This window comes from Pinus tabuliformis, chromosome 1_1, assembly GCF_031772625.1.
Source record: "Pinus tabuliformis cultivar Carrire ecotype Pingquan chromosome 1_1, CPIR1, whole genome shotgun sequence".
Taxonomy (NCBI): domain Eukaryota; kingdom Viridiplantae; phylum Streptophyta; class Pinopsida; order Pinales; family Pinaceae; genus Pinus; species Pinus tabuliformis.
This window is the reverse complement of record NC_142297.1, coordinates 529,665,985-529,692,372: the sequence shown is the minus strand read 5'-3', so window position 1 is coordinate 529,692,372 and position 26,388 is coordinate 529,665,985. Positions and strand designations below refer to the sequence as shown.

Sequence of the window (26,388 nt, the reverse complement as noted above, 5' to 3'; positions counted from 1 at the left end):
TTAGCTCCCTTCTTGTTCTCTGGTTCCTTGTTCTTGTACTTCTACTTAGTCTTCTTTCTTGTTTCCTGTGCTACAAGTGCCGAGGGTTTCACAGACTTAAGAGTCCCCATGAGTATGAGCCTATTCCACTCATTTATTAGAGACTCAATAAACTCATCTAATTTTTCATCTTCCAATTTTTACCCATAGCTAGTTTTGTAGTATGGAAATGAGACACAAGCAACAAAAATGTGAGTTGCTCTTCTTTTCTATCTATGCCACAAGATTTTGCTTGAGCTGTCAATGTATTGAATATAAAGTAGTTTTGTAGGGCCTTGAATATGGTTGGAGTCATATTTATGTTCTTAGATAAGACTATTTTATGAAAGTTTCTAATGAGAAAATGAAATTGTGTGATGCGAAGGAATTTGATAACATGCATTGAAAATATTTGTGTCACTAAAGCATACTTGATCATGCTGCCCAAGGTTTCAGAGAATGCTCAACCATATGAATATTTACCTCATACAATTTTACAACTCTTAATGACCACCCGGTACTCAAATTAGGTCTTCAAATGCAAGTATATATGCACCACCTGATACTCAAATCAGGTCTTCTAAAATATATATATGTAGTTAAACCATATACAAACATATCCCTTAATTTACAATTTGAAATTCACCTTATTTTTTTATATGCTCATTTTTACCCACATCTTATAAAATGCATAATTACATAAGTAAATTCCTCATAACTTTATATCAGCTTACATTCCATGTAATGCTTCAAAAAATTAAACAAGAATAATACAAGTAAAGATGAATACTTGATTTCTTTGGAATCAAATCTTTTAGCCATAATTATAGTTAAGAATGGCACATCCAAAAAAGTGTCAACTTTTTGTTTTCCTATCTATATAACTATATGAAAATGAAAAACAAATATTTAAAATTAATATAAATACAAATATATTTTAAAAATAATAAATTTTCAATTTTTGTAAATAAAATATTGAAAAACATAATCTGATCAGAACTCCTCCACTGTATTATATTAAATTCTACAACTTTTCTCAACTCAATTATCTTCCACCCTATTAAATTAAATTGTATAACTTCTCTCAACTCAATTAACTCAACTATAAAATAAAAGGATTTTGAGTTAACACATGCAAGTCAATCTCTTTCCTTTAAGTCACTTTTTGTCATCCTTGAAGTCACCATGAACTTCTTTCCATTATGTGTATAAGGCATTGTGCATGCTGCTGACATCACACATGGTACCTAAGGAGCATAAACATGACTCTAACAGCATAAACAAATCAAGATCAATTACTTTCGTTCTTTAGTCCAGCAATGGCTAGGGCAGCAACTAGGATTCTGAGAAAGACATCGTAAGTACATTATAGCTCAAGCCCACCTGGCATGACACTCAAGACTCAAAATTGGGGTGCTAGACATCATATGGTAAATTTTGTTGATGAGTAACCGGGAGTTTGGTAGCTTGAATTTACATATGTGTGCCACTAAATGTTAGCTTCTGTAGTGAACACCGAAAAGGGGAGGTTCTTTCATTGGTGACTTAAGGAAATTATTCATGGAACTCTGAGCTAATACATGCTTTGAAAATTGTTTTGGGAAGGTTGGTTGCACATATAAATAAAAATGTCTACATGAAATTGAGGATAACCAAATCATTACATGAAATTAAGGATAACCAAATCATTACCTATTATTATATGCTGATGTTAGAATTTGTTGTTTCTGTAGTTCTCTGCTGGGAAAAGATCATGCTCCCAACACGGCTATGCATGATAGCAGTGATCGCCTAGGCGAGATGAATGATATTCCTGACAGTTTCATAGATGTACCTGAGAAGAATTTTCCATTGGTCATTACATTCTACAAGTTCCTTTTGATGTTGGATGGGAGTGTGCCATACCATTTCTTTGATGGTGAAAAGGGGTCCATGCATGGAAAATCTCTTGCGTTTATGGAAATTATGAGAACAAGAGAAGTCGGCTATGAACGTTTCAACTCGATGTACTGGCCACATTTCTGTGAAGATTTAAAAAGAGGCCTCGACTCTTCTGCGGTATTCACTGAAATTATATCACACATAAAAGGTAGTTTAATATCAATGAAATCTTCAAACTTTACGATGAGTCGAGAAGACTATATTCTGATGGCAGAAAGTAGGGTTTCTATGTTAAATGCCAATCAGAGAGAAGCAATCTATGAGTTTTTCTTGCATTATGAAAAGCAAAAGCAAAGGAATGGAGACTTTGACATTGCAGATATAGTGAACCACTTGCATGGTCAGCTAAGATCCACTGCATATTTAGGTCGGAAAATCGACTTTATTTATGTTGATGAAGTTCAAGACCTGACAATGGCCCAAATTACTTTGTTCAAATATGTATGTTCTAATTTTCATGAGGGCTATGTCTTTGCGGGTGACACAGCCCAAACGATTGCAAGAGGGGTTAATTTTCGATTCCAAGATATTAGAAATGTGTTCTACAGGGAGTTTCTGGAAGCAGATGTTAATAATGAAATGTCATCTCAAATCGGCATGCCTGATTTATTTCATTTAAGCCAAAATTTTCGGACTCACAGTGGAATAATTAAACTAGCGCAGAGTGTTGTGGAGCTGCTGTATCATTTCTTTCCTTCAGCTGTAGATAGATTGAGCGCAGAAAGAAGTCTCATATTTGGAGAAGCTCCAATATTTCTTGAAACTGATGAAGACGAAAGTCTTATTACAAAAATTTTTGGCCATGGAGGAAACGTTGGAAGTGGCAAATATGAATTTGGCGCTGAACAGGCAATTCTGGTAAGGGATGATCACGCGAAGGAAGAAGTGATTAGCCAAGTTGGGAAACAAGGCCTTGTGTTGACAATACTTGAATGCAAAGGTCTTGAGTTTCAGGTGTTTTCTTCTCTCTGCATAATTCTGAGTTTCACTGAAAGAAAGAATACAGTTTTTTGCAAATATAAGACGTATATATAAAATTCTGAGGCTCAGAATGTACAACTTGATGCCCGTGTTTATGTAGACTAGTCAAACACTGATGAGTACGGCCATGTAAGTTTCTGTTTTTGTAATTGATATTCTCTTTCTTGTGTTCTGTAGGATGTGCTACTATACAACTTTTTTGCTAGCTCTCCATTGGCCACCAAATGGAGGGTAATTTATGAGTTCATGGATCAGAAAGCCTTCAACAACTTTGATCAAAAAGCACTTCCTAAGTATCCTAGGTTTGACAATCGCAAACATAATCTTCTCTGCAGTGAATTAAAACATTTATATGTTGCTATCACTCGTGCCAAACAAAGATTGTGGTTTTATGACGAGAACCGTGATTTTGCTAAGTCAATTCTTGATTATTGGAAAGAAATGGGGCTTATACAGTTAAGATGTTTAGACAACGCCTTGGTGGAGTCAATGTACGTTGCGAGCAGCTTTGAGGATTGGAAGCAGCGAGGGATTCAGGTAAAAAAACTAACTTCTTGACATAAAATTTGCGATTTTTCTTACAAGACTGTTTTGCATCGACATTTGTATACTATTTAAACTTTATTTCAGTGTAATGTATTTAACCGACCGCTGGTGTTGATTAGTCTCCCACTAAATGGAAAATCTTCCCTTATCTGAGTAAAATTTAGATAAATCATCAAATATCATTTTTGGGCTCTCTTCAGGGTTCATTTGCAGGAATGATTGGTGTTACTACGGTGGAGTCTAGTTCTGATCGAACTTCGACTGTAACGTCTTCGTTATAGCCTGAATCATATTAGGGTTGATTTTAACAGTGTTGGTTTTTTGAAATTAAATGATGGTTAACTAAACGATTGAAGTTGTGATTATATTTGTAAAATAGGAATATTGAAGAGGCCAATTGTAAGATAATAAAATCCTTGCACTACTGGTGATAAATTTTACTATCTTTAACAAATTATCAAAGCTTTACCACATAAACTGTGTATGTATAGTTATTTTTTCTATCATTATTTCTCTAATGTTGAATACTTTTGCATACCTCTAAAACCAACCAGTGATACCAGAGCCAAACTGTGTTCATCAATTTTTTTGATACCCGTTCGCAAAAGGACTTAGTTCTGGCTGATTTCAGGATGACACGATAATGGTGAATTTCGCTACACAGATTCACACCGTCATTTACAATCTCGACAGTCGGACATGCTTGTCCACGCAAGTATAGAATATGAAATGAATTATTTCAAGCCAATTGAGAAGCCAACAGTACTATGAAGAAAAAATACATAAAAAAAATAAAACAATTAAGAAACACAATTACTTGTGAGCTAAAAAATCTGCAAATCTCATATATTAATTCAGCTATTAACTACATTCTTATATAGTAAAACTATTACTAAAATCTACTCAACTATTACTAAATTCTACTCTGAAACAAATCTAATGACATCACAGCTAATTTCCAGCACTACTGCAGCTAACAATTTGCTGCCTTAATTTTGCAGAGAACACTAAATAGAAATTTACATAACTAATTAAGCATTATTTCCAACACTCCCCCTTAATGATTAATGAGGATTTACTATCTTATCTTGTAGTGCTAAAAACTGATCTTTTGCAACTGCTTTGGTGAAGATATCTGCTAGTTGATGCTCAGTATTTATATGCTTCAATTCAATATCCTTCTTCTGCACCAAATCTCTAATCAAGTGATATTTAAGGTCAAAATGCTTTGTCCTGCTGTGATGAACTGGATTCTTTGCTAACTTGATGGCACTTACATTATCACAATAAATCACTGTAGGCTGAACTTGTTTTTCTCCAATTTCTTCCAAAAATTTTCTGAGCCAAAGAGCTTGTGTACCTGCTGAGGTAACTGCAACATACTCCGCTTCTGTGGATGAGAGGGCAACAATGCTTTGTTTTTTTGAGCTCCATGTAATCAAACCAGAACCAAAAGAGAAACAATTTCCAGATGTGGACTTACGGTCATCAAGACTACCTCCCCAATCTGAATCACTAAATCCAACAAGATTGAACTTTTCAGAAGAGTAGTAATGAATACCAAAATTTAGAGTGCCTTTCACATACCTTAAAATCCTCTTGGCTGCCTTCATATGTATTTCAGATGGATTTGTCATATATCTTGAAACAAGTGAAACTGAATATGTAATATCAGGCCTTGTGTGGGTTAGAAATATCAAGCTCCCCACAATACTTCTGTAAGATTTCTCATCAATTAAATCAGTACCATCATCTCTACATAACACCTCTCCATGAGCACTTGTAGTAGGGGATGGATGACAATCAAGCATATCAAATTTATTTAGCATATCCTGTGCATACTTTGTCTGACAAATGAAAATCTCATCCTTACTTTGATAAACCTCCATTCCTAGAAAATATTTCATGATGCCTAGATCTTTCATCTCAAATTCATTCATCATAGAAGCTTTGAATTTATCATTCATCTTAGAACTACTACCCATATACAATAGATCATCAACATACAAACTTATGATTAAAATATAAATACCTTCTTGTTTGTATTAAAGGGTAGGATCATTCTTACTTCTCTGGAAGCCATTTTCCTGAAAGTATCCATCAATCCTTGCATACCACGCTCTTGGTGCTTGCTTAAGGCCATACAAAGCCTTCTTCAACTTGTAGACATTATTCTCCTTTCCTTCCACTTCAAAACCTTGTGGTTGCTCCACATATACTTCCTCTTCTAAGTACCCATTCAAGAAGGCACTTTTCACATCCATATGATGTATGCTCCACTTTTTATGAGCTGCTAATGAAATCAACATTCTAATGGTCTCTTGTCTTGCCATTGGTGCAAATGTCTCTTCATAATCAATTCCATACTTCTGTGTGAATCCTTTAGCAACTAATCTTGCTTTGTGTCTTTCAACACTCCCATCACTGTTAAATTTAGTCTTATAGACCCATTTGGTGCCAATCTTTTTCTTGTCATGCGGAAGCTCTGTCAACTTCCAAGTGTCATTCCTTTGAATGGAATCCATCTCTTCTTGCATGGCTTGCATCCAAACCTCATTAGTACATGCATCTTCAAAGCATGATGGTTCAAATTCAGCCTTGGCTAATAAAGCAAAATTGACTATCTCACCTATTGGGCTTTCTTCATGTGCTTGATTTGCACTCCTCTCATAAATGTCACTCAATCTTCTTACCTTCCTTGTAGAACTTGGAGAAGAAGTTGGACTTGAACTTGATGTTGAAGAAATTGATGAAGGGCTGCTTGGTGGAGTTAAGCCACTAGTTACAGAAACATTAGTTGGCTTCTCATGATCATTATCAACAATTATATCATCATTCAAAACAGATTTTGTCTTCTCAACATGGCCTTTTTTATGACCATAAACTCCCCCTTCATCAAAAATTACATCTCTTGAGACAATAAGCTTGTTAGTTAGAGGATTATACAATTTATAAGCCTTGCTTGTCTCACTATACCCAATAAAAATACATAACTCACTCTTTGCATCTAACTTTTTTCTATTCTGATCAGGTACATGCACATAAGCCAAACAACCAAAAACTTTGAAATGATTAACATTAGGCCTTTTTCCATACCAAGCTTCATAAGGAGTCATATTTTCCAGTGCACTAGTGGGGCTACGGTTGAGGATGTATACTGTTGTAGCAACTGCATCTCCCCAATAAGTGTTGCTCAATCCCTTAGTTTGTAGCATGCATCTTGCCATTTCAACCACAATATGATTTTTTCTTTCAGCTATGCCATTCTGCTGGGGTGTGCATGCTGTAGTATGTTGCCTCCTGATGCCATTCATATCACAATAACTCTGGAAAGCTTTTGAGCAAAATTCTCCCCCACGGTCAGTCCGCAAACATTTGATCTTGCACCCTCTCTCATTTTCTACAAGGGTTTTGAACTTCTTGAATGTATCCAGGGCTTCACTTTTGGCCTTCAAAAAATATACCCAACAATTTCGTGAGTAATCATTAATAAAAGTGATGAAATATGATGACTTACCCAAACTCTTAGTCTGCATAGGACCACATATGTCTGAATGAACAAGCTGAAGTGGGTAATGAGCCCTCCATGCACTTCCCTTTGGAAACCTTTCCCTTGCATGCTTTCCTTTAGCACATCCTTCACAAACCTCCTTATGCTCTTCTACCTTGGGCAAACCAGAAACTAATGCATGTGAGGATAGAAACTTCAAACTTTGAAAATTTAAATGCCCATACCTGAGATGCCATAACCAACTTAAATCCTCATAAGCCATATTAGCAAGGTTGCTGTTATGTTCATCAAACCTCAAGGGAAACATCCTATTTCTTGTCATAGGCACAACAGTGATCACCCTATTTCCTTTATTCTTATCATAGATAGTACATGTCTTATTTTCAAAGACTACTTTATAATTTTTCTCACAAAGCTGCCCAACGCTCAACAAATTATGCTTCAATTGTGGAGTATAATAAATGTCGTGAATACTCTTTATACCTTATTTTGTTTGGACCTCCATAGCTCCTTTGGCAGCAAACTCCAATGATTTATCATCACCAAGCTGGATCTTGGATTTGAAACTTCCATCCTTTGCTGAAAACAACTTCTCATTCCCTGTCATATGGTTAGAGCATCCAGCATCTAGGTACCAAACATCTTTAGTAGTATTTTCACCTTTGGCATAAGATAAAAATAAGTGATCTGAAGTATACTCACCATTTTCTTGAGCATAATTAGCATTTTTACCTTCTTTCAATCTGCATTCTCTTTCAAAGTGACCATACCTATTACAATGGTAACATTTAACATTTCTCTTATCAAATCTACCTCCACCTCTTCCTCTGAAACTACCTCTTCCACTTGAGCCACCTCTTCCTCTACCTCTTGAATAATTTTGGCTTTTCCATTTACCTTGACCTTGATGGCTTTTGGTACTGCTGCTACTTGCATCTTCATTCTTTGTAATTTGTAATTTAGAGGAAAAAGCTTTCTCTACAGCTTCAAAACTTTCCTTCAATCTTTCTTCATGAGACATCAAAGATCCAACCAATTCATCAAACTGTAGTTTTGTCAAATCCTTACTTTCTTCCATGATTATTGCAACATGATTCCATCTATGTGTTAAAGATCTCAATACTTTTTTAATTAAAACTTCATTACTTACAGCTTCTCCAAGTGTAGCCATTTTATTGACCACATCTTTGACTCTCACACAATAGTCACTGATACTTTCAGCTTCTTGCATCTTCGAATTCTTGAACTCTCGCCTCAATGTGTGAAGCTTGACCACCTTAACTTGATCACTACCTTGGTAAGCTTCTTGTAGAGTCTCCTAGGCAGCTTTGGTGGTTTTTTCTCCTGATATTCTTGGAAATAAGCTCTTATCAAGAGCTATCTGAATGTGAAACAAAGGTTGAGCATTCTTCTTCCTTGCTTCCTTTCTTGCTGTTCTTTCATTAGCTGTAAGAGCATTCCAATAAGTTGGCTCCTCATATCCTGATTCAACAATCTCCCACAAATATTTTCCAATAAAAAATGTTAGCATCTTAATGCACCAATAATCATAATCGTTGCCATCAAATTCTGGAACTAGCATCTGGTTAGAATTCGACATGATTAACTTTGGCGAAATTCTAACAATACAACTTTAACCCAAAATAATTTTACCTGCTCTGATACCACTTATAGAATATGAAATGAATTATTTCAAGCCAATTGAGAATCCAACAGTACTATAAAGAAAAAATACACAAAAAAAAATAAAACAATTAAGAAACACAGTGACTTGTGAGCTAAAAAAATGTTGCAAATCTCATATATTAATTCAGCTATTAACTACATTCTTATATAGTAAGACTATTACTAAAATCTACTCAACTATTACTAAAATCTACTCTAAAACAAATCTACTAACATCACAGCTAATTTCCAGCACTACTGCAGCTAACAATTTGCTGCCTTAATTTTGCAGAGAACACTAAATAGAAATTTACATAACTAATTAAGCATTATTCCCAACAGCAAGGACATTTGTAGTACTCAAAGTCGAAGAGGAAGATTGGTTGAGTAGGTTTGAAACCTAATTGCCATTCCTAACCAAGCCATATGTAAATCGAAGTGTGCAGAAAGGTCAACTGGATCCGCTAGGATATTTGTTGGAAAGGCAATGTAGGAAAGGCACAAAATTAACACACAATAACACTAGTTGCAGCTATCACACAAAATTGACTTGACTTGATTACAATGAACCCATCATGGGGTATTTATATTTTTTCAACTACTTAGTCACTCAAAATAACTTCATCATGCAAACACATACTATATTTGTCCTTACCAAATATAAGACTGAAGTTGAACTAATTCACACTTGACTCAGTTAACTCCACTCTAAGTTTAAACTACTTTGCATGCGAGAGTAAGTCTCAACTAGGCTTACAATGACTAAAAAATTTGACAATTTTGCATTTTTTTCGTTTCTTCCAAATTCTATATCCTCGAAACTATTTCATTCTTAGTTGCGCTTTCTTTCTGTAGGATTTCTTTAGTTGTTGTTGCTGCAATTTTTCTTTGACCTGTCATGAATTTTTTCTTAAAAACAATCTGATAATGTCTTTTACAACTTCCTCTTCAAAGATTCGTTCACTCATGAACTGCTGCCACAACTTTTCATCTTTAAACTGTGAACTTCACTTTGCTTCTTGCACTTCATATTCTTGTTGCAATATTTCTTGATAGCAAAATCTGATTTCTTCTTGACTCCAATGCTGAAAAATGGTTTTAATGCATTCTTCCTTGTTTTCATAAACTTTCGTGTCCTTCTCTTCACTTTCATCATCAAGTACTGTTGCTTTTGCCTATAGTCTGCACACTCAAGATCATCATTAGGCTTACATGTAAAATCATCATCAATCTCATTTTTCTCGTTCATCATTTCATTTACTTCTTTTCAATAGCTTCAATTTCTTCATCCATGGCTTGCACCCAATTTTCATCTCTGATAGCTTCTTCAAACGATAAAGGTTGGAATGAGAACAATGCAAAATTTTAACTAACATCCAAATCATCATAAATATCTTTCAGAATTTTGTTTTGTCTCTTACCATTGCTTGATTCATCACATGATTGATTGTTGGGAGAATTTCGGTCTGCTGATCTACTTGAAGATCCATGTTGTTCAGAAAATCTTGGAGTTCTTGCTAGCGTGACTCTGTTTGGTGTCTTCTCTTGTGATCCTTGCTGCTCCTTTTTTGCTACATCCTCTTCTTTCATTAGTGGCACTCATACATCAACTGCTTTGTCTGTACTTCCATTTCATGACTCTTATTCTTTGAACAAAACATTTAGGTTGATTATGGTCTTCTTGGTGACAAGGTTATATAATTTGTAAGCTTTTGACTGCTCAGTATAACCAGTGAATATGCATTTTTCAATTTTATCATCCAACTTACCTCTTAGCTCTTTAGGCACATGAGCATATGCTACACATCCAAACACTCTGAGATGAAATACACTACAATACATACCTAACCATGTTGGTACTTTGTTCATCACACTCTTTGTAGGAGCTCTGTTTATCACATAAACAAAACATGCAACTCCTTCTTCCCAATAATCATTGGACAAGTTTCTTCCTTTTAACAAGCTCCTTGCCATATTCATAATGGTTTTGTTCTTTCTCTCTGCTACACCATTCTTCTGTGGTGTGTATCTCATTGTAAACTTCATTCTAATTCCATGTTGTTTGCAGTAAGCATGGAATGCATTCGAATCATATTCTCCACCACGATCTGATCTCAACACCTTGATCTAACGCTCACTTTGGTTCTTTGCTAAGGCTTTGAATTCTCATAACTTTGCAAAAGTTTCATATTTTTTCTTTAGAAAATAAACACAAGTTTCTCTGTTGAAATTATCAATAAAAGTGAGGAAGTAACAACTTCCACTAATCAATTGTTTCCTCATAGGTCCACACAAGTCTGTATGAACCAGATCAAGGGGCTTCTTTGCTCTGTATGCAACTCTCTTTGGAAAACTTTCACAGTGTTTCTTTCCCAAGATGCAACACTCACAAGTACTAGAAGGTTCTTTGATGGGAGGTAAACCTCTAACCATATGCTTCTGTTGCAACAATCTCAAACCAGAGAAATGCAAGTGTCCAAACCGAAAGTGTCATAACCAGTAATCATTAGAACATGCAACTATAAAAGAATTTACCTGATCACTGTAATTCATGATGAGAGGAAAGAGTTTGTTCCCCGTCATTTGCACCTTTGCTATCAACTGCTTGCTTGGAGGCTTATCATATATAACACACCCTTGTCCCTAAAAAATAATCTTGTATCCTTTCTACATTAACTAACCAACACTTATCAGATTATATTTGAGACCAGGGACATAATATACCTCTAAAAATGTCTTTGGCTCCTCCTGCTTGGTCAGAATGTTGACCACTCCTTTGCCATATACATCCACAGTCTTGTCAGTGCCCAAATTTACCTCTGTCTTCACAGATTGATCCATATTGGCAACCAAATTCTTGTTCTCTATCATGTGGTTACTGCAACCACTATCTAATAGCCACACATTATTAGAAGGTTCATGCATGGTATGGCAAGCTAGGAACACGGAGTCAGTATTCTTTGTAGTGAAATTAGCTCTCTTCTTTCCTTGATCAACTATCATCTTCCTACAATCATGCGCATATCGACCAAATTTATTGCAATAATAACATCTCACCTTTAATTTGTCAACTATTTGATTTTTGTTGAATCTTTTGCTATTAATTCCACTTTCATGTTCCTACTCTTCTTTGCCATCTCTCTCACTACCATGTCTTCCCCTTTGTCCTCTGCTTTGACCTTTGTCTCTTGAGATAAAAACCTGGCTTTTAAAAGAAGTTTCCAAGGTGGAATCCTTATTTCTATCTATCCTTTCCTCAGGGATAGAAGTGATCCCATCAATTCATCAACTTTCAGCATTTCCAAATCCTTGGCTTCTTCTATGTTTGCTATTACAACATCAAACTTGGTAGACAAAGATTTGACGACCTTCTCAACCACTGTTTGATCTTTTATGTCATGACGATAAATCCTTAATTGATTTACAACAGTCGAGACCCGATTCATGAATGAATCAATTTTCTCTATTTCTCTCATCTGCAGACTTTCAAAATCTCTCCTAGCATTCTACTACTTAACAATATTGACTTTGGTCATAACTTTATAGCTTCTCACCAAAGTATCCCAAGTTATCTTTGTTGATGACGTGGTCATAATCTTCTGGAACACTGTGAGGTCCACTCCTTGCTGGATAAGCTACAACGCTAGTGCATTCTTCTTTTTGTCTTTCTTCCATTGTTTCCTCTCTACATTAGTGAGGGATTGTTCAGTTGCTTCATCTTTAGGTTCTGGAAATCCATTTGTTACATATTCCCAAACATCATGAGCCTTTAACATGGTCTCCATCTTAATGGCCCACACGTCATAATCATTCCCTATAAATAGTAGAAATTGCGATTGAAAATTTGTTGAAGCCATCTTAAAAAATACCCTTCAAATAATAATAAGGAACCCTCTTTTGCTAAAAAACTTTATAAACCCTTTCAAAACTTTTTTAACAAAAACCTTTTAAAACTTTTTGAACACCCTTTTAATAAAGACTTTATAACAACTTTAATAAAGTCCCTTTTTTTTAAACTTTATAAAACCTGAGCCTTTGATTTTATATCATAAAACTCCTTTAAAAGGAGGTGTCAGGTATGACTTTAATATAACTTCGAAAAAGTAAACTCCATGTGAATGAAAATTTGTTTAAACCTTTGAAATTGTATGCGGTTTTTAACAAAATGTTTGTGTCGCACCTTTCGATAGAGCAACATGTGACGACCCAAATTTTTTCGAGTCGTAAGTTTATATAAAATTGTCACAGCTTCAACACTTCATATATGTGGTTGTCGTTCCTTGTTGTCATACTTTTTAACTATTTAAACATGCAACATTTTTGCAATGTAATTTTTTTGTTTTTGTTTTTTTAATCATTAACTTTTTTCACTTGCCTCTTTTCTTATTGGCTTTGTAGGCTCCACGGATCTTGTATTCCTTTCTCGGATCTGATACCAATTTGCTGGAAAGGTAGAGGAAAGACACAAAATAACACAAAATTCACACACACAATAACACAAATTGCCATTGTAACAACCCTAGTAAAAAAATACATGTAATAAAGTTAATGAAGGAAAATTATTAACCAAGGTCACGGGGCACTTATTCCAAGCTGAATGTTGAGCAAATCATCCTAGTGTGGGTGTTCATTTGGTTTATTATGGCTAAGGAAATTGGCAAAGGCTTTGGAAAGGCAAAGTGGCATTAATTGACATTTTATTTATGAAAATAATGAAAATTAGGAGAAAAGGTAGGTGAAAGGTCATAGGTTGCATGGGAGGAGGAAAATGAAAGAAAAATAATGGAAATCGAAGAAAATAGAGGCCTCATTGATAAAAAAGATTCTAAGGATCAATTCACAACCTTCTGTTAGTTTAGTTTTGGAGCTCTCTGTCTCATACTCTTGGGCACTTAGATTATTCTTGGAGCACTCTAGTGTTGGAGGAAAAAAAGAAAAGGGAGGACAAGAAAGCAAAGGGAAGCAAAGATCAAGCAAGGAAGAGCGGGAATCAAGCAGCTACTATAGGATTACTTGCAGGTATCGAGTTGCATGTATGATTTCCTTGTTAGTTTTGGCATGCATGGTATATGCACGTGTATTTTTGGTTCTCTTGCTATCATTGTCACGGGTTTTGCCAGGTATGACAGTGGTTTTCATCCTTGCCTTGCCATTTCCGAATAGCCATGGTGTGATGTAGTTATCTTGGTTGCACTAGATTGTTGAATGGTTTTGAAACTGAGTGGGGTGGTCTCAGGAAAAATCACAGGGCCTAGTAATCCCTTGGTGGGACACACAATAAAGCTTGATTGTGAATACCCTTGTTGTGCCTAGGAATCCCTTGACCGGTAATGGTAGGATACACAGTGAAGCCTAGAGGGTGGAGACTTCGTTGGGCCTAGGAATCCCTTACGTGATAATGGCAGGATACACGGTAAAGCCTAGAGGTGGAGATGAAAAAATTCCTCACGGTTTAGGTGGAGAAATCTAGAGGCATCCATGCTTGTTTAGGTCCTAGTGATCCCTTGACTGGTATATGGTGGGATTGCAGTAAAGCCTGAAGTGTATCTTCATTGTTTGGGCCTAGGAATCCCTTGGCGGGATACACAGTAAAGCGTGAGGAAGCCTTGATTGTTTTTGTTGTGAGTACAACATTCATGCTTGGAATATGGCATGGGGGTGATTGGCTGAAAGAAAGATTTTTTTCAGCCCAATCTATGGTCGAGTGGTCTGTGGAAGTCGCTTGGTTGGCTTTTTCATATATTAATAAGATCTCTTTTCCTCGTGTTTTATGTGTAAATGTACTTAATTATGTGGCTCTAATGGTTGTTCTATCATTGTTGTTGTGTTGGTTATATGCATGGTTTTATGACAGATCTTAGTCATGGCTCTTATCATGTTTCGATTAGTAAATGAATTAATAATGAATTTATGACCTAATAGATGATAATGCAACTATTATGAGGAGGCATCAGTCCTTCTTGACGAACCTCAGATAGGTATGAGACCCCTATGTTTAGATATGTTGTTATGACCTATAGATTACATGTTTATGATATGTTTGACGGAATGTCTGTCATGGCTAGTGGGGGTCAGGTCAGGTCCTTGTTCAAGTGTTTGATTTAGTAGCCTCATTTCATTGTTAATTATCATTTTTGGAAGTTTCATGAAGTTGTGGGCAAAGGCCCGAGTCCTAACCCTGAAAACGTGGCTCATAATTTGGGGTCACTGGCACAAAACTACCTGAAAAGGGCCATAGTCGTATCGATGCCTTGTTGTGGGAGCGACTTGAGGGTCTTAGTTGCATGCATGCTTTTTCATGGGAGCGACTGGGGGTCTAGTTCAGCGAAACACAAATTTCTCTCAGAGATTGGGCACTTGAAGGGGTTGTGTTACTGGGAAAAGTGTCTATTTAGAACTACTCTATCCCACTAAGGTGTGACAGCTGCCTTAGAAACAAACAGAGAAAACTACTAGAAACAAACAGAGAAAACTACTTTTGTATCTCCTTTATGAACTATAGATAGAGAGGAATAGAAAGAACTAACCTGTGTCTTGCGCTAATCCGTTGATCAAATCCCTCTCTTCTTTGACAGCTTTCAGCTACCTACTCCCTTACTTGCCCAGCTTCACCAAGTACCTATAAGATCACAGAAGAAGAAAACTATACAAAGACATGGATTTATATTCATAAATAACTTAGGATCAGATTTAAGTTAACCATACAAATGTAACAAGCATCAATGATACAAAAGGCATGGAGGAGAAACTCAAACAGTTTTTATTGATAAACAAGAAGATCCAGGAGGAGTTACAACCAATGATTCCTGACCCAGCATCAACCTCCCAGCAAAGAAGCCCCTCTTCACCTCCAACAAAGCATAGATCACCCAATTCTCTGATGTTTGTCTCAAAACCAACAGCAATTCCTTACAATGTGCAAAATTCCAGCCTCTGGATCTCTGGGATGAGGGATCCATATATAGATGTATGCAAGGAGGATGAGTCAGCTTATGATTTGATTAGTGTCTTCTCTCTGTCAGTTCTTGCTTCCACTTGGAGACTGAAGGCCTCTTACTCATCCTTGGTTGAATTCAGTGAGGCAAGTGTCATAGGAGAAGATTCTGGAAGCTTCCATTGTCTCTCCACCTCGCGGAATGACACTGCCATTTGTCATTTCTCGCTCAACGCACCCTCATAGTGCATTTAGGTGCATTACAACGCACCTAGCCAGTGGATTTAGGTGTTATGCAACGCACTTAGCTAGTGGAGCAGCTGAAATGATCCTGTTTTGACTTATTCTGAGCAGTTTCTGGTGGAGAACTTCTAGGAGAAGCTGTAATTTGTTGACCTTGTTCCTTTAAGGGTTAGAACAACACTTTTAGGGACTTAGGAGCCCTTGGTTTATGGACATTTCATGCTTGGAGCTGTAAGGCACAAAAATGTCTATAACAGTTGCCCCCTAAAGTATGAGGCCGTTAATCGGGTGAAATGCTTTATTATGAGGATCCGAAGTTCTTTCAATGCTGGGAGGAGACCTGTAATAAGATACAATACAATACATTATCTTCATACTGTTTTCATGATCTAGCTGAGGCGGGCATTCCCATGCTCAGCTTTATAAATTCATTTTCATGTACATAGGACAGACAATCGTCTGATTGTAGACTGATGATTCTGATAGAACCATCATCCTTTTGGTAGGATGATTATTTGTGCTGCAATGCTGTACATTTTAATGTCTTTATTTCCCTGAATATATATCGCAGCCCGGATGGATGAAACTAGATCCGGGGTCTTCAATCTCGTCCGATCTTCACTCGAAGTACAAGTTGATCCATGTGAGAAATGTTTTGAAGTTGAACATGGAAAGACATCGCTTGATTACCAGTCAATGGTGTAAACTGTTAACAAGCGCGAGAGGAATCACCGATAATGATAATGATCCTCAAGGTACTGCAGTACAATTCACGTGGTGTGAATAAAGGACTTGGCGTCGAACACCACGCAAAATCTTTTGGTCAAAGGTCATTGATGTAAACCTGTCGCCGGAAGTGAGAAACTTGCCATTGAGGCATGCAAGCTTCAAAGTACTAAATGGGGTGTTCCTAGATCAACTTCTTGGATGATGAGCTGATGTCGACAAGAAGTGATCCATCACAGGAGGGCCTTAATGAGTCCCACATCAATGACACGGAACAGAGCAAATGATTTTGATGGATGTGAAAATAATCTAATGATATACGGTTCAGGGTGGCGGTCATGAAAGAATGAAGTATAATGTATGGTAGTGGGTGAGACACAGGTGGCTTCTCTGGATGACTTCTCTTGAACATGTCGGCGACACTGATGTGATGGATTGGTAGCATTAACCCCAAATGTGGATGGTATGGCGTGACCATGGCGATGTGACCGGTGAATGAAACAACCCAACCCGACTCGAGCACAGAGCGGAAGTGTCAAGTTCAAGAGCGACTTGCTACCAATAAAGATTCTTTGAGTTTTCTTCCCAATTTTTCCCCAGTCATTGCTAAACAGTACCTCTTTATTTTTGTCAAGCTTGAGGAGGATAACATATGCTTGTTCTATAATTTTCCCTTCGTACAAACCCATCGCTATGTTTTAACGAGCCTAGCGATAGTGAAACTCGTTCTCGTCTAAAGACAAGTTTGTCACTATTAATCTTTTTAACGAGTTTAATGACAAAGATAACTCTGTCCTTTTCATTTTTAGAGAGTCTGAAAAGGTACGTAAAGGTAACTCCAAATTTCCTTTTTCATCATCTAATCCCTTAAGTCCGAAAAAGTATAAAACAATACAGAAGGGATGAATTTTCGATAGCTTTAACGAGCCGAACAAAGCAAGCGCTCGATCTTTTTGTGTAATAATCCCTCAGGTCCAAAAAGATTAAAATCTAGAAGAGGGATAGCACTTCCTGTCCCTTTAACGAGCTGAAGAGGCCAATGGCTCGGCAATCTTTTCATATTTTACGAGTCATTTGAAAAGAGATTAAAGGAGACTCGTCTTTTGAGGAACGAGTGATGAAACAGGTAGCAGCTGATTCCAGGTAAGGTTTGGAATTTTCCAATCACGGCAGTGTCACAAGGATGGCTAGTGAAATCACTCTTCGCAGCTGTTCCTCAAAATGGGTAAACAATCAAATGGAGGTGAATGATCGGCCAATGAAAAAGTGGAGGTGACGAACACAACCAAGGCTTTAACGGCTGAAGTACTTCATTCACGGTGGTTATTTACCAGGGAATAGTTCATTTTTTAACGAGCTTAAACGCGGGTGGAAACATTTGCTCGGTGCGGGTTTATTTTTTAACGAGCTTGAACATTGCGGTAACACTGCTCGATTAAATGGTCTTGTTTTGATTTTACCATAAATAGCTTTGTCCTTCCAAATATCGTACTGTATTTTCAACTGCTTCATCAAAATAGTCAGAAATGAATAATATTTGCTTGAAAACGAGTTTAAAACGCTAATATTTTACTTTGAACTACGTAAAAGTAATTAAAAAGTGTTTTTACCTCTCATTTTACCATTTCATTTGAACTTGGTTTGTTGGAGCTTTGGAAGTGTTTTTCCATCTCGATTTTCATCAGTTGATTTCGGGAGATTCTGTGGACGATTCTCGGCGCCGTCTGGACCAGGTAGGAGCTAAACCTGAGCTCTTTCATTTCATGGTTTCCATTTTGCATTTTGAGCTTGATTCCTAGCTTTTCTGAGGCCCTGGGGTTTAAGGAACTCGTTTTTCCATCAACGCACCCTCAGTGAATCGAAACCTGCGTTGAATGCTGGCCTGCCCAAAGGCTATCTAACATCCAATGCACTTAGAATACTGTGGCAGGTGCGTTGGGCACAAAAAGGGAATTTGATGCACAATTTTTGATGGAATTTTTGCCTGTTTCTTACCAAAATCAGGATCTAACTCCTCTCTTGTTTGTTTTCCAGAGATCTTTGGAGTAAGATGGCCATTACATGGCGAGAACGTGAGCATGAAGAAGAGGACATGCTTACCCTACATGATCCACTTACAGTGAACGCGCTGCGGAATTGTGGCTTGCTGAAGTTCTTCCGCATTTCTAGCATGAGACAACAGATCAACTTACTGCAGTATTTGCTCGATGCTTGGGATCCTACCAATCAGGTTTTCTAGATTAGGGGCAAATCTATCCCCTTGACTACAGTAGACATCTATTTCTTGACTGGCTTGTCGAGGCGCGGTGCCCCCATCTCTTTGTCAGGTTCGGCTCGAGGAGGCGATTCTGTGAGATATTATGTCCGCCGGTATTGCAGAGAAGGATCTCAGCCGAGTAAAGATGGCAAGATCATCATCCGTGATGTCACTGATAGGTCCCTTAGGACTATCCTGTTTACTTTTGATAGGATGGCCGGTAGTGCGTCTCTTCATGTAGCCAATCGATCTTATATGCAGCATGCCTTGGAATGCCTCCAACCGAAGGTGTTCAACTGGTGCGACGCAATACTTCTTGTGATGAAAGAAAAGTTGACCAAGATAAAGAACGGGAGGTTGAAGAACTTTGGGTATGGTTCTATTTTGACCGCCTTTGCCTTGGAGAAGATACCACTGCTGCAACCGCAATACATTGCACTCGATTTACCTTCTCCTACTGAACCACGTATGCAGAGATGGGTTGACCATATGTCTAGGCATGCTGGCCAGTCTCAGATTTCGTTTTCTGATACCTTCTTCAGGTGGTTTGAGCGTCAGGAGATGGTTTATTCTGAGTATCCATACGCTGGCATGGACTTCTGGGGTGATCCAGACTTAGTACTGCCGGATGGCGAGCAGTGGGGTGCCATTGGTAAAATCTTTGACCATATTGCTGCTTATCGTTTTTTGTTTATAATGTCCTTGTGCTTTATTCTATCAAGACTTTAATCAAACTCATGTGTACATGCAGATGTTGGTCCCGTTCGTCCAGTAGTTCGCCTGAGAGTACCAGCTGTTGCCCCAGCAGGAGAGGCCGTCGGAAGGGCTATTCTTCGTGACCTCGATGTGGCCGAGACTCTCACAGCTTTGCAGGAGCAGGTTGAGGGCCTCACTCTCGGTATTCCAGATGTGAGGACCGACGAGCTACCTTTGCGGTTACAGCGGCATACTACTGGTGTGCCCAGACGATGGACTCGTCTCCTACGCATGATCGCACAGGCTGTGACTTGCTATCACGAGCATCATTAGACTAGGGTGCCCCCTAGAATTTTGAGTTTTTGGGTCGCTTGACCGATTTTGTCTTGGTTACAGAACATTATGTGTAAACCATAAACAGCTATATATATTTTTGATTTTCGGAGTTTTATTTTGGTTGAGCTACATGATCCACATGCAAAACATTGATGATGTGTTTCTTTTTATAAATGTTGCAAATGTCTATCTAACACATCGTTTGCTAATGAGTCGATTAATTTGTTTAAGTTTCTGGAAATATGTTGATATTGAATAAGATCAAATTGTCTTTCCAAAATCTTAATCCTTAGGAACATGCGATAAATAGCTGGGTTTCGGACGGAATATATACCATTGATTTGTAGTATTACGAGTTGTGAGTCTAGCCTGACAATTAGTCGGCGTATACCATGAGTGATGGCATCAGAGAGAAGCTCTATCAACGCGCTATACTCAACGATGTTATTCGTTGATCGACCAATACATACACCTCTGAAACTCACTAACTCACCGCTTGGATCAAAAATGGCCCAGGCTGCGGAGGATAGGTTCCGCGAACTACGACTCGCTCCGTCGGCATATCCAACACATGGGTCCGATAGGTTTGACATCTGCAATAAATGTAAAACGTGGATTACTCGACCAAAACAAACACTTTAGCGAAAACAAAAATAAAACAAAAGCATACTGGTTACCATTACGCATAGTAACGCTTGAGGTACAACCCATTACGAGGTTGCGCCAGTGGAATTCCGTCATAATCCATTAACTCGTAGGCTCCCTTTGCTAATACTCGCTTAACAATATAGGGGCCCATCCATAAAGACTTAAATTTACCTGCTCCCAATTTATCGGATTCTTGGTCGTAAAGCAAGACCAAGTCACCTTCTAAGAAGACACGGGGATTGACATTTTTGTCGAACTGCGCCTTGACTCGTTTCTTATGGGCTTCGTTAGCCAAAGCGGCGTCACGACGGGTTTCATCCAATTGGATTAATTCCAAGAAACGAGCCTCTTCTTCTGAAGTTCTGGGGAGGAGATCAATTGCGAGTTTGAGAGACGAGATTTCACACTGGACTGGTAAGACTGCTTCCAGGCCATATACCAGTTGGAAGGGTGTGAACCCGGTTGCATTCCTTACCGATGTTCGGTAAGCCCACAAATCTGAGTACAGGATTAGGTGCCATCTTCTTTTGTGAACTCCGATCATCCTCTACAGCATGCATTTCAGGACCTTGTTGATCGCTTCAACTTGTCCGTTGGCTTGCGGATAATATGGAGTAGAGCTGTCGTGAGACAACCCTAGTTTGGCAGCTAATTCAATCATCATGTGATTGCGAAAATGCGATCCATGATCTGTGACTATAGCCTGTGGTACGTCGAATCTGGCGACTACATGATTGAAAAAAAAGAGGGCAGATGTTTCACCAGTATTATCTAATGTAGGCATCGCCTCCGCCCATTTGGTAAAATAGTCAACTGCGACTATGAAATACCCATGCCCCCTGGTCAAGGTGGGGTTACATGTCATGAAATCGATGCCCCATTTGGCGAATGGCCCAACAACAACTATTGGCTGTAGAGGTGCGGGTGGTCTTCTGGTTTTGCTATCAAAAATTTGACAAGCATGGCAACTTCTGACTGCGGTTATGCAATCTTTGAACATTGTTGGCTAGAAGTATCCTGCTCGTAAAAAATTTTGTGCTGTAGCATATCCAGATTGATGCCCCCCACACGCGCCTGAATGACACTCATTCAGGACTTTTTCGGCCTCCTCATGGGTGAGGCACCTTCTCAGAACTGTATCGATACCACGACGGTAAAGTGTATCACCGACGATCATGTAGTCTTTTGCTTGGTATCGAATACGTTTTTGTTCAGAGTGGGAGGTGTTTGGCCTAAATTTTTGGGTTTGGAGATAAATGATTATATCCCCATACCACTCATTGCTTGTAGATATCAGAAACAAACTTTCATCCACGATTGATTCTTCGGATGTTTCATCATTGGACGACGATGGGAGATCGCATAATAATTCTGCGAAAACTAAAGCTTTCTTTGACTTGGATTTTACGAATTCCAGATCAAACTCTTGTAGGATTGCTATCCATTTTGAATATTTGCCCCCCAGTAACTGTCGCGACAATATATAAGTCATGGGGTTGCAATCTGACAGAATGGTAGTTTTCCGAAAGAGGACATAGTGTCGAAATCTTTGTATCACTTGAACAGCCGCAAGCGCTAGTTTTTCAACGTAAGAATATTTGCTTTCTGTATCATTTAAGTTTTTACTTAAATAATATATAGGATGTTCAATTCCATCGACTTCTTGAATTAAAACCATTGTGATGGTCGTATCTGCTACAGCCAGATACAGGTTAAAATCTCTTTGATAATCAGGGGCGTACATTAATGATGCTTTCATTAGGGAATCTTTTAAAGCATCAAAGGAAGCTTGCGCAACCTGCTCCCAAACAAAGGGTACCTCCTTTTTCAAGAGGGGTGTATAACCTTTAGCAATTTCGGCGTAATTTGGAATGAATCTCCTCAGAAAGTTTGCTTTCCCTTGGCGTTTCTAAATCTGAAGCAAATTCGAAGGTGGAGGCAAATTTATGATTGCCTGGACCTTACACGGGTCGAGACGAATCCCATCCTTGGAGACTACAAAGCCAAATAAACGACCAGAACTGACGCAAAATACACATTTGTGCGGATTGAGTCGTATCTTGTAGTGTCGGCGACGTAGAAATATCGCTCTTAAATGCTGCGGATGATCAGTCCGCTTTCGCGAATGAGCTGGAAGGTCGTCGAGGTATGGTTGAACGATGTTTTTGATGTCATAGAAGGCATAATTCATTGCCCTCTGAAACGTCGCCCCTGCGTTCTTTAAACCAAAGGGTAATTTTTTATATGCGAATGTGCCCCACGGACAAATAAATGCAGTCTTTGACTGGTCCTGTGGGCGGATATTTATTTGATTATACCCGGAGAATCCATCCATGAATGAAAATATTTCGCATCCGGCACATTCATCAATTATCTGGTCAATGAAGGGTTTAGGGTAGTTGTCTTTTGGACAAGCTTGATTTTCATCCCTATAATCGACGCACACTCCAATTGTCCCCTGTTTTTTCATAACTGGGATAATATTCGATACCCAATCGGTTAGAGGATCCGAATAGATGAAACCAGAATGGAGAAGTTTTTCAACTTCTGTCCTTAATGGCAGCGGCTTTCTTGGGGTGCACCTGCCGTAGCCGTTGTCTTACTGGTTTGACATCTGGATACATCTTAATTTCATGTTCAACGATACTCGAGTCGATGCCTGGCATTTCACTGTATGACCAAGCAAAGACATCTCTGAATTCGCGAAAAAGAGCGTTATATATTTCAAGTTCTGATGGAGAACAACATTTGCCAACATAAATATTCTCTATAACATCTGTTTTAGTCGAGATATTTATGGCTATAGTCTCTTCAATGTTGGACAAGTTTCACTCGGAATCCACCGTATTTACAGTATTTGACAGAAAATCAAAGACTGAAGGATGATAAAGGTCGTTTTGAGTATCTTCTCCACAATCCGGAAGAAGAGAACGATGGTGGGAATCATTCCATGGTGCTCCTTCAAATACCATAGATTGGATAATTCCTTCGTCCGTGACATGCACTCGCGACCAAGGATCTGAAGGAGTACCATATTCTCTAGACCTATCTATCCAAATGCTTGATGAGCATTGATTTGGGTTTGCTTCCCATGCTAGGAACATTGATTTCTATAATATTTCCGTTGGGCTTGGGGGCAAAACCACTGCATGATCCATGTTGATATCGTTTTCTGAGATCTTTATAGAAGATATCATGTTGCAGGTTCCTATCGACGCTACTTCCGCCAGATCTATTGGAGGTGGAAGAGCGAAAGTTCCCATTAGTATAGGATCTTTTAGTAGACCTACTCCGATATTCTAAAGCAAATGGGGGCTTCCATGGATCATGGGAATGCTTCCAGTAACTTGAGAACCATTGGGGAGGAAGTTTTGTTGATCAACGATTGTAATCCCTCGTTGAAAAGGAAATGCAATCTTTCTAAAATAGGTCGACACAACAACTGCCATAGCATATATCCATGTTCGTCCTAGTAGGATGTTGTAATCAAGATTCCCATCGATGACTTCAACATCTATTTCTACTGTTTTCCCTCCTAGTTCAACTTTCAAGTTATTTAGGATACCACACAGGGTATATGTCCTTCCGTCGAATGCTTTTAATGTCGTTGAAGACCGCGACAAGGTTGGAGATCCTAAAGTTTTCCAGCAACTCATCGACATAATGCATGTAGATGCCCCCTCATCAATAATTGTTTGATGAGCAGTTTTGTTGAGGGCTTTCACTTGAACAAGGAAAGCTAGTTGAGCTAGTAACTGAGGATCGTATCCTTTATGATCGAAGGATACAAGATTGGAATCCTTTGGATCAATCCCACCAATGGCCGATAATAAAGCCTGCTTTTGGGACGGGCAATTTTGTAGTACTTCAAGAATCGACATAGCGGATGGCGATTGGGCCAAATCTTCCACTATGTTATAATGTTGTGCCGCTCTAGCGTGGGGATTAAATGTCGACTTGCGTACTACTCCTTTCGGTGGTTTTATCATCAATTCAGGGATGGTGGGTGGCACAACTTCTGTCGAAGTTGTTGTCGAACTACTTGGTTGATCTTTATCCTTGTTGTTCGACAGCTGCGGATTCCCATAATCTTTGTTCCTTGTCGATATCAAAGCATCATTCTGCTGTTTTGAAATAGACAACATTAGCACTTGAGACGGGGAAGCATTTCCACTTTCAACCAGATTTGTTCCTGGATTTGGAAACGGATCAGTTAACACTGCGGAGGTTTTTGAATTCTTGAAGAATTTTTTAACCTCAGCTCTGTGTGGACAATCTGCGGTCCGATGATCCTCATCGCATATAAAGCATGGAAATTTTGGTTTCCTATTTCCAGGAGGGTTTGAAGAAGATTTTTCAGGTGATGATTCCTCCTGTTTCTTCTTCTTCCCTTTGCCTCTCTTCTTGCTTCCTGGTTGTTTGGTTTCTTTGCCCTTATCTGTCAATACGGCATTTACTTCCGAATCAAGGAGTTCGTCTTTTGCATTTTGACCTGAAATCTTACGGGCCTTATTGGATGTAGCCTTTGTCGATTCTGTGTCTGCCGTGCCAATCACGCCATCGCCGGCATGAGAGTCATTGTTTGATTTAGGAGGAGGAGGAATTGAGAATTCTGGTCTAGGGGCGTTAGGTATTTTGTCATAGAGTGTGTCGGACTGAGTGTAAATCAAGTCCAGATATTGTGCATGAGCGATAACTTGCTCTTCTGTTACGACCCCCCCCCCCCCTTGCCACATCTTCTGTGATGGAAGGCAGTAATGACTTGATAAACCATTCAGCTAAGAGCTGATCGGGGACGTACGTTTTTACCATCCTACGACGACGTCGCCACTCATGTATATGATCAGATATGTGAGTGGTCGTTGTCTGTTTGAAGTTGGCAAGAAGTTCTGTTCTCTTTTCGTACCTTATTGGTAATTCAAAATGGGTTAAAAAGGTTGTGGCTAAGGTACTGAAGTTGTCGAACGAAGCTCTAGGCAATTCAATGTACCATTTTGCCACTGGACCCGTTAACGTCCTCTGAAAGAGGCGAAGTCTTATCGAATCATCATTTAGGGTGTTTGATGAACACCATAGATGAAAGGTCATCACGTGATTCGATGGATCTTCACCCGGATTTCCATTAGATTTAGGAATATCTGATGGAAGTTTATGCGGAATCGCTGGCCACCAAGGGGCGTAAGCAATTGGATCGTTTGTTAACCGATTTAAATTAGGTAACTCTAAGGTTGCCACGAAGGGTAACTGTTGATTCAGGTTAGGTGAAGCATACCTAGGATAAGATGGAATCGCCTGAGCAATTGGTCTTTGCATACCGGCATAATGCATTTGATGCTGGTACGTTTGGTAAGGTTGGTGGACTTGACCATTGTAAAATGGTTGATTTTGACCATTTTGAATGTACGGCTGTCCACTGTTCGCAAATATTTGCTGCTCAGAACCTTGGCATACTTGTTGGAATTGCAGTTGTTGGTATTACACCAGCCATGGTTGTGAAGCCATGTGCTGTTGCGCGATACTAACCGTTTGACCAAGGTGAGGGGTAATTGTACCCATCTAGACCTGTGTCGCCCCACTAGTCGGCGATTGTGGTTGAGTCGCAGGGTTAAGGGGCTATTGCATTACAACCTGAGAAACCTGAGGTTGGCATACAACAGGCAGCCTTTGAACTTGCGACACCGTCACAATAGTTGGCGTAGTCGGGATGTTCGACATAGGTACACATTGTTGCATCGAATACACAACTCTTGGTTGTTGAGGTAGTATAGGTACCCAACCACTTGAGGTAATTCCAGTATAACCTGAATGTTGTTGTGAACTCCCGTATGGATATCCTCCCGGAGGGGATAATGAAAGGGTATACTGCCCCCCATACGGTGGTAATCC

The 26,388-nt window shown here is 38.7% G+C and overlaps 1 protein-coding gene across 1 annotated transcript in view; it reads left to right on the top strand.

Annotated features, from left to right (window-relative positions):
• The first annotated feature begins 1,337 nt into the window (after positions 1–1,337).
• Positions 1,338–26,388, top strand: part of LOC149214110 (uncharacterized) — a 153,323-nt gene continuing 128,272 nt past the window's right edge. The window contains exons 1-3 of the mRNA XM_089389296.1: positions 1,338–1,375; positions 1,752–2,913; positions 3,118–3,477. Coding sequence (XP_089245422.1) covers positions 1,338–1,375; positions 1,752–2,913; positions 3,118–3,477 — 1,560 coding nt within the window. The remainder of the gene's footprint in view (positions 1,376–1,751; positions 2,914–3,117; positions 3,478–26,388) is intronic.